This window comes from Anneissia japonica, unplaced genomic scaffold (genome assembly GCF_011630105.1).
Source record: "Anneissia japonica isolate Jap-2015-1 unplaced genomic scaffold, ASM1163010v1 scaffold287790_len634930_cov199, whole genome shotgun sequence".
Taxonomy (NCBI): Eukaryota; Metazoa; Echinodermata; class Crinoidea; order Comatulida; family Comatulidae; genus Anneissia; species Anneissia japonica.
In genome coordinates this window covers 418,266-431,553 of record NW_022748191.1, presented here as the reverse complement: position 1 = coordinate 431,553, position 13,288 = coordinate 418,266, and the positions used below count along the sequence as shown (strand labels likewise).

Genomic DNA, 13,288 nt, shown 5'->3' with positions numbered 1-13,288 from the left:
GCTATGGCGGCGGATTTATCAAATCCATCAGTGAGATTTGGACGTAGAGGGGGTTATTTAAATATTGTTGTTGATGATGGGCGTTAGTCTATTAATTATTGTTTTTATTTTTTTTTTAGGACAATTTAATTGTTTACTATCATAAATTATATTTATAATAGTAATCAATAAAAGCAACGAATTAAATAAATAGTGAATATTAACAATTTCAACAATGATTGTACTAATAAATAATAAAAATATATGAAAACTGCAGTAAAATGAGAGCTAATGAAGGCTTATGGAACTTTAATAAAATCTAGATATATAGTAAAGAAATAGATAAATAACAATGCTCGAATAGCTAATTTCAGCTTGACCATAGCTCCACTTTGTATAGGAGGTATATTTGATCTTACGGTATGACACAATCGATCAATCAATCAATCAATCAATCAATCAATCAATCAATCATTCTTTTTTACAACTACCAACATAAATAAAGAACTGTAGGCCTAGTTGAATTACAATATACATCGAGCATAATTCAACAGTTAAAAAGAATATGTATATCATCAAAACAGTCAATCATTGTAGTTACAATTTTAAAACATTCGTTATAGCCTTCAAAACGGGCAGTAAATCATTTACTTAATAAACCGAGCCACGCAGACGAATGTGAAGGGAGCAGTTCAGTTTCGGAAAAGACCAACGTTTAATATGATTATTTTCTCATTTTAACTTTTGGGAGGAAGACTTCACTTTAGATTTTCTTTGATAGCGAATTCGAATCCCACCGGACACTCGCAACTGGAAAAGGAACTTTTCATAGATATGCTTTACATGATGTATAACATCATCATGTTTCTATTCCAGCAGTGTTCAGATTATTATTTATATACCGTCACTTATTCGAATTACGCCCCGGCCCCTTGAATAAACCCCACTTCCAGAGCCTTATTTATAATAAACGCCTCCCTCGAATAAACGCCCCGGGCGATGATTTTTTTTCCTCTAATAAACGCCAGCTAAATGACTCTAAACAAAACTAATGGAAGCAACATCATTCTCAACACATTCCATTAATGTTCTACTCCAGTTGAATTACATTCTTCTACTAACCTGGTTTGGGATCAATATAGCGCTTATGATCAAGCAATACACATTTTGACGGCAATTGTTGTATTGTGTTCACATTTACAGTAAAAATATGGGGGAGTTTATTTTTATAGTTGTCCTCCCTCCTTGTCTGTCTTGTCTTCGCTTTCCATTCCTCTTCTTTTTTTAATCTGTTTGGGCTCTCCACCCCCCCCCCCCCAATAACGTGATCCTAGTGAGTTTTGTTTTCCTTCTATTAATTTTTTTTAAATAAAAGTGATTTTAAATAAAGTACCCATTTTACACCAAAAGTAAATAAATAAATAAATAAACGGGCATCTTGCAGTCCATATTCTAAAAATGTTTGCACCTCGGCCCCCTGGTAGTGGAGGTAGTGTGAATTCTCTCTCACCCCCTACCACCACATCCTACATATATGAATGATGCCCCACAGACAAATTCTTGGGCAATTCACCGTACCTTTATGCTCCGAAAAATGATAAAACAATTAATAATTTGTTAATAACCATAGCAATAATAATAGGCCTTGTATAGGAGGCCTAATAAATGTCTAATAATAATAATAATAATAATAATAATAATAATAATAATAATAATAATAATAATAATGATAATGATGATGATGATGATGATGATGATGATGATGATGATGATGATGATAATAATAATAATAATAATGATAATAATAATAGTAATAATAATAATAATAATAATAATAATAATAATAATAATAATAATAATAATAATAATAATAATAATAATAATGAATGAATGAATGATGATGCTGATGATTATGATGATGATAATGATGATAATAATGGTATAGATTAATACAATCCGCCTTGTAAGCCAAGGCTCCAGATTTACTCTCTATAATAATAATAATAATAATGATAATGATAATGAATGACATGAAATGAATGAATGATGGTGATGATGATGATAATGATGATATAGATTAATATACTTAATCCGCCTTGTAAGCCAAAGCACCATACTCACTCTCATGACAAGAATAATCATCATATTTTTTTTCATCATAATTTACTAATATTAATGATAATTAAAATTTAATTAATATTATTATCCAATCTCCAGGGACCATGTGATCGAATGTGAGATTAACTTGTGGTTATGCTTTTTTAGAGCAATTATAGCGTTTCGATGTCTGAATATTCGTTTGGTAACGCGTTTGTTGTAAATTTACAAGCATTATATCTACATAATCTGGCTGTATTTTAGAATTTTTATTTCTAATATATTATGAATGTGGACATGGTATATAATTTCTTTAATTGAATATTCGTTAATTGTATTATTGGTGTATTAATAACAACGCAATATATTGGTAAAACGCGTTATCAACACCAATTACACACGAAGCCATCGAACTTGATGCAAGTTAGCTGCTCTGACATGAGGAGGTCAGACTTGCGGGCTGTATACTCCCATGAAATTTCGGTGCAAATAAATCCCTATTCCACGGCATTTTGAAGTTTCTTAAGAACGTAGTTTAAAAATTAATTCAGCATGGCGAGTGTATCTTATCACATATCAAACTTGCTTGAAAAGGTAGGCAGATAGTTTTTGGTTTAATACCTTCAAGATGACTTTAATTTTAGATTTCAAGAAGGGAGCGGGGAAGGGAGCTAGCACAGTGCAATGGGATACACTGTGCTAGCTAGCGCTAGTCCTCTCTGGTAACCTACAGTAAGGCCTAGGCGTGCCGCATGGAATAGAAGAATAATCTATAGAACAATGACTAGGCCTAGTAGGCTAGCCTTAAATTAATCAGGTCAGTATGTGTTAGGTCAGTGACATAAATGGAATCCACATAAATCTTATAATTGTAATAAAACATTAAAATATAGGCATATCTAGGCCTAGGCCTAGCTCAAATAAATTAAACTTTACTTGTTATTCTATTGTATTTTCTATTTATGATATGATTATGATATGGTTTATTAATATTCAGAATACCTTAATTATTTGGAATCGATTGTATTAATTAGGATTTTGTAATGGGGTTTTGCATGCACAAGCATTATGCATCTGAAGTTTACCCTTAGATTGCTCATATTATATATAATCACTTTATAATTTATTTTATATAGATTATAGGCCTATTTGTGGGCAAAGAAAATAAAAGAAATTGTTATTGTCAATTCTCAAAAACCCCTCTGAAAAATGCCTAGAGTAGCATAGCCTAATGTAAACCATGTTAGACTGAGTTTAGGTTTGGAATGAGCCCTTAAGCAATGCTATAAATTGAATAGGCGCACGTCCCTCCAAAAATTATTCGCGCCCCCAGGGCCCCCCAAAAATTGTGGTCAAGTTGTTAAAAAACACCTAAAATCATCTTATTTTGCAAGTTAAGGCCCTATTAACTGATCAACGAGGCCCCCACTTCACCTTCGCTCCCCCATCAGCATTCCCACTTCAAGACTCCTAGATACACCAGTGCAACATTCCCTGCATAATTTCAACTCTGCACAAACAGTTCGAAACTGCACAAATCCTACAAACTGCAAATAACACTATGTTATTATATTATTCATTGTAGATGACATCAAGTGATAAGGATTTTCGTTTCATGGCAACAAATGACCTAATGACAGAACTACAGAAGGATTCCATCAAATTGGATGATGACAGTGAGAAAAAAGCAAGTACATTTATTGGACATTTTATATTTTTGGTGAATCTTATTATACAATTAAATACATTGTGTGCACAGTTAAACTTGCCTTTAAGTCAGCTTTGCCTATCAAATAATTTCTAAGTTGGTCTTATTTTTACATGCCAAATTGTTGTGTTTCCCATTAATTAACCATCTCTGTAAGTTGAAATTTATCAAAGTAAAACAATTTTTTAATGTATTTATCAACAAATGTTACTGGCTAGCATTTCTATGAAAAATACCAAAGAGAAGGTACTCTTTTTATTCCATTTTGATAATGATTAATAAATTTTACTGCGTTTATGCCATTTAATGATGATTGATTAATTATTGTATAATCTTTGTTTATATGCCTTTTTGTAAGAGTGATCATTCAGCATAGTTTGTGCAGTGCATTAAAGTATCATAAAATCATGAGATTTATGGATGATACATGGATTATTTAAATTTTATGTCGTTTCAATGATGATTGATTTATTTTTACTGTAGATATTTTTATTTTAAATTAGGAAAATATGTTTAAAATTAAGAATGATCTCTACAGTATACAGTAGCAAATTAAAAATGTTGAATATTTTTTTCTATAATATAATTATATTTTTAATTTTATTTATCAGTCCATCTATTGTATTATCTTTTATACATACAGGTGGTTAAAATGTTGCTGAAACTACTTGAAGACAAGAATGGTGAAGTTCAAAATCTAGCTGTCAAATGGTAGGTGTAATCTTCATCTTTAATCATGGCAATGAATCACCGATCCATGACACTATGGGGTGGGGTTGTGTGTTTATTTGTAATCTTCATCTCTTTATTCCCTATTAAATTGCAATGCATGCAGTATATCAATTGTTCATAACTAGGAAAATCCATAGTGGTATGCCAAATTGTCGTCAATTTAGTTACCAGGTAAGGGTATAAAAACTTGTTAACATAGTTCAGTTACCAGAGCAACAATATACCAACTTTTCCATCCCTCATAGTTCAGTTGCCATAGCAATTGCGGACAATATAACAACTTGTACCTATTTAGGTACCACAGCAAAGTTTTTGCTTACTTACTTGAGAGTTTGATTGCCAGAGCAACAATATACCAACTTGTCCTCATAGATCAGTTGCTAGAGCAACAGTATACACTGCTATATGTCATTATAGTTCAGTTGCTAGAGCAATAATATACAAACTAGTCCTCATAGTTTAGTCACCACAGAAAAAGAATAATCAAATCCTGGTGGTGATGTTTAAAATGTTTACTTGACATTTTCTTGCTACATTTGTTTTGACATTGAAACCCATAATGTTTTGACATTTCTTAATTATATTTTTGTTTTTATTACAAAAGTCTTGGGCCATTGGTTTCTAAGGTTAAGGAATTTCAAGTAGAGACGATTGTTGATACACTTTGCAGTAACATGCTGTCTGACAAAGAACAACTACGAGACATATCAAGTATCGGTAAGTATATGTGCCAAGTACAGTGCGGAAGAGATTGAAAGCTTTTCCAGATAGTCTTTTTACGATTGTCAGTGGCAGATTTAAGGGAGCCCATGCCCTCCCAACAATAAATTTTTCAAAATGGAAAAAAATGGAGAAAGAAAGAAAATTATACTCAAATTCTAAGTCTAAGAGTGCCATTTCCAACAATTTAGAGGTGCTATAATCATAAATTTCCTTTGCTCAGTTCCGACCATTCTGGGGCTGAGGTTGTCTAGTCTCTCCATCAGTGAAAGTCGCTCCCTGGGCCCTCTCTATTTAAAATTCCTGAATCCATCACTCATTGTGTCTTTTAAGAGCCTACATGTTTAATAAAAAAAATACAATTAAATCCATGTTATACCATTTTTTAATCCTAATTCCCAATTTTTAACACTTGATTCAACCTCGGGCAAGCATTGTGTCAGTAACTCAATACTGTAATAACAAATATATACTGTAATTTAAACATTTTGATTATAATGGTAATAAAAATAAAAATAACTTAAATTATTTGTATTGTAATTTTATGAATAATAACATGAATAATGAAATTAAAATTTTTTTTCAGGTCTAAAGACTGTGATTAACGAATTGCCGCCAGCCTCGAGTCCACTAGCCGCCAACATCTGCAAACGGATCACCGGTAGGCTAACAAGTGCCATTTCAAAGGTAAGCAATGTCTAAGGTAGAATAGGAACATTCTAAGGTAGGCAAAATAATGAGGTAGACAGTTTTTCGATTAAAGGTGTTCCCTCTCAAATTTAATTTATGTATTATTTGTGCACTTCGGTTAGTAAACATGTAGATATGTCAGCATATATTTTGGCAATATTTTACTGCTATTTTGAGAAATTTCCTTATTTGATAAAATATGTGATTTTATTTTGACAGCAGGAAGATGTATCAGTTAAGCTGGAAGCCCTTGATATTCTTGGTGATTTATTGAGCCGATTTGGTGGACTTCTTCTCAACTTCCATGCCTCCATTCTCGATGCCTTACTTCCACAACTGACCAGTGCTAGAATGGCTGTTCGCAAAAGAGCTATCCTTGCTCTAGGTAATTCAGTTTCTGTTGAATTTATAGTGAGTGCATGTGTATTGGTATGTAGTGCCATATGTGTTAATTTATGTGCAATTTTTTTATATGTGTAACAATTTTGTTTGATTAATTTATATGTAAACATTACCTTATATCGCTGTCCTACTCACAGTGGCAATCACAAGACAAGCATATGCTCAAGATGCTCTACACAAACTAGTCTCATTATGAGGTTTAGAGAGTGGAGTTGTGTTGGTTGTGAGAAAAAGATAGTATAATACATACTCTAAGTATTGAAATGCACGCCATTGTGTTGGGATTCATTATGTCATCATCAGGAATCATTCCTGATGATGACATAATTAATGTCGAAATATTGAATCCCAACACGATAGCGTGCATTTCAATACAGTACTTCGAGCATGTATTATACTATCTTATCTGAGATTAATCAGTGGACCTTTCGGTTTTTGTGAGAAAAAATCCCTGGTATTTGATAATATTTTAACACAGGGCCTGAGCATTGGACAGCAAGCACCTTACTCCACTCAATTTTAATTTATAAAATTATACATGTTGCCTGTATGTATACATTTTTTTAATACATGCTGCCTTTATGTATACATTTTTTTTTTAAATTGTGGCTTTTTCGTTAATTTGTTTGACCTTAGGTCAACTGGTGATGAGCTGCAGTGCTAATCTCTTCCAGAAACTTATGGATCATTTACTCGAACAACTAAATAATAACACTAATGTTTCCTACACAAGAACATTCATACAATGCATTGGAGCAATATGGTAAGCCAACAACACATTGTTCACTAAGTGTTTAGCTGTTGGGTATTATACTTATAGTACATAGCACTTTACTTTATTTATTGACATTTATTTGTATTCTAACATTTCTACTGCTAAATATTAGCAGTAAATCAAAGTATATCTACCTAATATAGTGATAAATATGCAAATGATATGAAAATTCATTTTTCATAGTCGTCATGCTGGTCATCGCATTGGTGAACATTTGGAGCGTATCCTGCCTTTCACTATTAGCTTTTCTAAAGTTGAAGGTGATGATGAGTTGAGAGAATACTGTATACAGGTCAGTGACCTATTTTATTCTCAAGCTGTTTGTGAATTTTTTTTTATTTTTATAAATAGTTCTTAAAGCCCCATTCCTGGCAAAATTTCAATTTTTAAGAAAAATCTTGATATTTTCCGTTGCTAGTATTGACACTTGTGAAATATAATATTTCATAGGAATTATTTCAAATTTGTTAAAAAACTGATTCTGACTGACATTTTGACACTTAAACAAATATCTCAGCCTTAATCGAACGACCGCATTGTGCGAGATACGAAGTACAAAAATTAATCTCATTAGAGAGGGCGCACTTTATTGACTGTATAAAAGTATACATAAAAGCAAGAGTATTCCAGTGGATGCGATCTACAACCTCTGAATTTGCCTAGTAACGATGAATTCATCCAGAAAATGTAATATTTTATGAGAAATAGTCTGTATTTCTCTTTTTTTTTTATTCTTTTGCGTAAAACTAAAATTCATGCCAATATTTTTCCATGATTTATAATAATTGGAGTAATGCAAGTGAATATTTTCTAAAAAAAGTCAGTTTTTAGTGAAATTTTGCCAGGAATGGGGCTTTAAGGTACTGTATACAACATGTATGTATGATTTACAATGTAAATTGTATGATTATCATCTCATCTTCAACATCACCATCATCATCATCATATCACCTCTCCACCATCATCATCATCTTTCAACCTTCATCATCATCATCATCATAACCACCATCATCATCATCATCATCTTTATCATCATCATCACTAGTATTATTATCATCATCATCACAAGTATCATCAGTATCACTAGTATCATCATCAACATTGTCATCATCATCAGTATCAATATTATCATCTCTCCACCTTCATCATCATCACCATCATAACCACCATTATCATTGTCATTATCGTTGTAATCTTTATCATCACCATTATCCTTACAAGAATCTTTAACAGCATCAGTATCACTAGTATCATCGTCCTCAGTAGCATCATCCGTATCACTACCCATCGTCACCATCATCATCATTATTGCTATTATTAAATGATTGTTGAATGTTTTTCAGGCTTTTGAATCATTTGTTAGACGTTGCCCGAAGGAAGTCTCACCGCACATGAATACAGTAAGATACACTATAAATATTTGTTTGTTTTTTAAAAAAAATGTAAATGCTAAATCAGCATTAACCTGTTGACAGCCACTTGCAGATTAGTATAAAATATTTCATTTCTTAAAAACAAGGCAGACAACATTTTTTGTTAATTGTTAAATATTACTTTATATTAAGAATTTCAATTCATTCTGTTAGACTTAAACAGCCTTCAATTTAAATCATCGGATTGGATATGATGCAGCACATATCCACATAATAAAACTTAGATGGGTTCTCTGAATTAACAATAGTAATTAACAATATTGTTATCAATCTATCTGAACATGAAGTTTTACAACTAATAATTACATTTTTAATTAAATTTAAATAAAGTTTAAGTTAGAATATTAAATTAAATTTTATGGTGTTCTATTTTGCTTGCTTGCAGATTATTCAGCTGTGTTTAGAGTATCTGTGCTATGATCCAAATTATAATTATGATGACGCAGATGATGATGAGTATGATGAAAATGCAATGGATGCAGATAATGCAGATGAGGATGATGAAGGGTAGGGATCATTCGTTGTGTATATTGAAAAGACCACTTGTATAATTTACTGTACTGTATAGACCTATGCCTTTTTTTACATTACATGTCAAATTTTGGTCGATCGCAAAGTAATATTTTAAATAAATCATTTAAAAGACAACATTTAGAAAACATTCATTAAATTCTATTCAAGATACTAAATTCTTGACTAATTCTTTTTATTTCAACCCATACATCTATAATGACAATCATTGTCATCAAACAAAATTTAATCATGAATACCAATGCATTTATGAAGTTGAATAAAAGAAGCAAATAAGATGAAGAAGACACAAAGAAAAAAGAAAAACAAAATCCACCAATAAAAAAAGACCCCAAAAAATAATTGGATGTATGAGATGGAAAGTTAATGTAATTCAATGACTAATAATGTTTTTGCTGAAATTCTTATACAGTGAAAGTGACGATGAGTACAGTGATGACGATGATATGAGTTGGAAGGTGCGCCGTGCATCAGCAAAATGCTTGCAAGCCATCATGGGGACACGTCATGAGATGTTATCAGAATTCTACCGAACAGTTTCTCCAGCTCTCATTGCTCGATTTAAAGGTTATTTATGTTTACAATTTTTTTAATAATAGGCTGGGCCCTTAATAAGTACTGTCTCATTTTCTTAGTAAGGCACAGCCTTAAATGAAACATTTACAATGTGCTACATATTCAATATTGATATTCATAATGATATATGTTATTGTTACATAATTTTGTATAAATTTTTTTTAAATGTCATTTTATCAGCCAAGCAAAATAATTTTCTTGGATTTTATTGAATTAAAAACACATTACAACTCAAAGTAACTATCTGAATCCCTAAGACCATGTAAGAGACACAAAATTTACAACATGTAATTCAAACTGTGACCTTCAGGATGAAAGCCTGAACAAGAGCCACTATGTCAGCTGCTCCCAATGATTCATAATATGCTATTATTTTCCTGTCGTTAGAGCGAGAAGAGAACGTAAAATCTGATATTTTCCAAGCATTTATTACTCTGTTGAAACAAACAAGACCAACACACACAGAATTTGTTGACCCTGATGCCATGGATCAGGAAGAAGGGTCAGTATATTTGGAATATCTCTAATTTCAATTTCTACACGAATTATGAAAAAACTTAACCATTTGTCTGCATTTTTTAACATTATTTATAAAAGATACTTTAATTGTTACATGATTTAGTATATTTTAGCTTTGCCTGTGCTTTGATTTTTGTCTTCTTTAAATTCTATCAAATATTTTCCATGATCATCTCCTCGTAATCTCCTTTGCTTTAAATGAAGTATACAAGTATTTCCTATTCTTACAAACCAATAAATCATGGAATAAAGTTAAGTCAGCAAGTTGTCTATCCCCATCTTACCAGGATAAGTTAAGGGATGCTAGCAATATGTGGACTAGTTTAGAACTTCAGAAAGTTCTAATTTGTACTTGCTCGATTTTCTATGTTGCAGACCAGTGTCTATGCTGAGGCAGCAGATCCCTGACATTGTGAAGGCAGTTCATCGCCAGATGAAGGAGAAGAGCATCAAGACTCGTCAGGGATGCTTTGCTTTACTGACGGAATTGATCCATGTGATTCCAGGATCTCTCAACAACCATATTGCTGCACTCGTACCAGGAGTACAGTTTTCACTTGGGTAAATAAATCTAACATGTTCATAAATAAGTCATATAAATTTATTGTAAACTGATACGCATATTCTTTTAGGTTCCCTTAATAAACATACCTTAGGGAAAGGTTGAGTTGTGTTTTGGGGTCGATCCTTTTCTTATGTTTTTGTTGTTGTTGGTTGTTTTGTGTAAGTCTTTGCAACCACAAGTATAATGATAATGAATCAGTGAGATGGTTTCATTGTAATATTGGTTTCAGTGTAATATTGGTTTCAGTGTAAAATATTTTGTTTCATTTTGTTGTTCAGATTTGATGATGTTTTGATTATTATTGTTATCATTATCATCTTTATTATAAAAAGTAATTGTAGTCTTAAAAAAGAAACTTGTAGTCCTTCTTTTTAACTTGCTAATCTTTGTATTTTTTTTATTATTCTTAGGGAGAAGAATAGCAGTTCAAATATGAAGATTGACACACTAGCATTTCTGAATTGCCTAATGTGTAACCACACTCCTCATGTATTCCATAACCACATTAATGTACTTATTACGGTGAGTTCTTTTACTGTCAAATTCTTTTTGACATAATGAGTTTCTGTATATTCAATAAATATATTCTTTACTGTCAAATTCTTTTTGACATAATGAGTTTCTGTATATTCAATAAATATATTCTTGATATGTCCACTCAAATTGCTTATGCATATTCATATCATATTCTAAAATGATGTATATTCATATTTTATAGTGAATTGATAGGCATATTCATGATATCATATCCCAAAGTGCTTATGCATATTCATGTTCTTTATTATGAACAGCCTGTTGTAAGCGCTGTAGGAGATCCATTCTACAAAATCACATCTGAGGCACTGATGGTTACACAGACCATGATACAAGTTATTAGACCATTGGGTGAGCACCCGTTTATTAAGTAGTGTTGGTAGGATGGAAGTGTTGATGTTGTTGATGATCCTGTTGGTGGTAATGATGGTGATGGTGTTCATGATGATAAAGATAATAATGGTGGTGATAGTGATGGTGGTGGTAATGGTGATGGCATTGGTTGCAGTGGTGTTGAGGATGGTGCTGATGATGAGGATGATGATAATGAAAATGGTGATGAAAATAATGGTTTGTGATCTTGATGGTGGCATTGCAATGATGTTGATAATTATGCTGACTATGATGTAGATAATTTGACTCTGATGATCACATTTTGATGATGAGTATTATGATGGCTACAATGGTTAGTAAATATTTTATCGTCCTGTACAGATTGTGAAGTGGAATTTGATTTCACTCCATATGTGATGGACCTTTACAGTTGCACATTGACCCGTCTGAGAGCAGCTGACATTGACCAAGAGGTCAAGGAGCGTGCTATCTCATGCATGTAATTATCTTTCATTTTTGTGTATTTAAAAACTAGAAGTAAGATCAGGCTTAGAACATCAGCATGTGTGTTCCAAAAGAATGCTACCTAGTTTTGGTAGTTATAAGCTGTAAACAAAACCAGGCTTAACACTCTGCTCTTCCAGGATTGAAGAAGGCCAGCTATTATTGGTTGATACCAGCTGCTGTATAAACAAGATGTTTTGTAATAGTCCTGTCCATCTCAATTTATGTTTTCGTAGTTACATAAAATAATGCCTGTTACACCGTTTATTGTTGCTTTATCCTGAACCTAATTTGATAGTGTCTTCCATCTTCTTCTGTTATAGGAGCCAAATCATTGCCAATTTAGGTGATCATTTAACATCTGAACTGAATGTTTGTTTGCCAATATTCTTGGAACGCCTTAAGAATGAAATCACAAGACTTACAACAGTGAAGGCGCTCTCATTGATTGCTTCTTCACCCCTCAAGCTGGACATCTCCTCTATCTTGGTAAGATTTTCCTTCTTTTTCTAGTAAACGTTTTGGCCCCTTGCTTGTTAATGTGAGTCTGCTACATATTTACATTATGTGCAAAATGATAGTAACAACTCCACTGGTAGTAAATAATGATGCTAATATGTACACAGTATGTTTTAATGGTTGTCAGTGGCATGTAGATCAATATGAGGATAAGCGCTGCACACAACCACTCACAGAATTGGAGCTTGTTATGTTTACATTGTTATAAGGCATGACAGTTTGAATTACATCTCATTAGCATATTTGTTTTAACATTAAATTTTATTCTAATATAAAAGATTTTGCCTTACAAATTCATATAAATTCATAACAAATTGTGGTTAATTGCTTTTCTGTTCTTTATTCATTTATTCTTCGATTATTTTATCCATTATTTTGTTGTTTAAAATAGCCTGCAGTGACCCAATAATATACGCCAACCAATCTATTATTTATCTACTTTACTCTCCGAATTGTTCGCTGTATTTACAGAACAATGGAATGCCGATACTTGCTTCATTCTTGCGAAAAAACCACCGTGCTCTAAAACTCTCAACACTAGCTTGTCTCAACATTCTCATCAGAAACTATGGTTAGTTCAATCTACCTTCATTTATTTCTTATCCAAAATATGCAATACCCATTCTTAGGCATCACTAGAGGTCTGTCCACACTATGAAATGTTTTGTGAC

General features: G+C 32.2%; 1 protein-coding gene across 2 annotated transcripts in view; it reads left to right on the top strand.

Annotated features, from left to right (window-relative positions):
* Positions 1–2,515: 2,515 nt before the first annotated feature.
* Positions 2,516–13,288, top strand: part of LOC117120702 (cullin-associated NEDD8-dissociated protein 1-like) — a 21,404-nt gene continuing 10,631 nt past the window's right edge. Inside the window, exons 1-18 of one of the 2 annotated variants that reach the window (XM_033265743.1) lie at positions 2,516–2,670; positions 3,662–3,763; positions 4,428–4,495; positions 5,121–5,233; positions 5,823–5,923; positions 6,149–6,311; positions 6,965–7,091; positions 7,287–7,395; positions 8,447–8,503; positions 8,922–9,043; positions 9,480–9,634; positions 10,031–10,145; positions 10,538–10,723; positions 11,138–11,249; positions 11,519–11,612; positions 11,976–12,093; positions 12,422–12,587; positions 13,089–13,188. In XM_033265743.1, the coding sequence (XP_033121634.1) occupies positions 2,629–2,670; positions 3,662–3,763; positions 4,428–4,495; positions 5,121–5,233; positions 5,823–5,923; positions 6,149–6,311; positions 6,965–7,091; positions 7,287–7,395; positions 8,447–8,503; positions 8,922–9,043; positions 9,480–9,634; positions 10,031–10,145; positions 10,538–10,723; positions 11,138–11,249; positions 11,519–11,612; positions 11,976–12,093; positions 12,422–12,587; positions 13,089–13,188 (2,050 nt within the window). In that variant the 5' untranslated portion in view covers positions 2,516–2,628. Of the gene's footprint in view, positions 2,671–3,661; positions 3,764–4,427; positions 4,496–5,120; positions 5,234–5,822; positions 5,924–6,145; positions 6,312–6,964; positions 7,092–7,286; positions 7,396–8,446; positions 8,504–8,921; positions 9,044–9,479; positions 9,635–10,030; positions 10,146–10,537; positions 10,724–11,137; positions 11,250–11,518; positions 11,613–11,975; positions 12,094–12,421; positions 12,588–13,088; positions 13,189–13,288 lie in introns of both variants that reach the window. The other variant, XM_033265742.1, reaches the window with a different exon arrangement.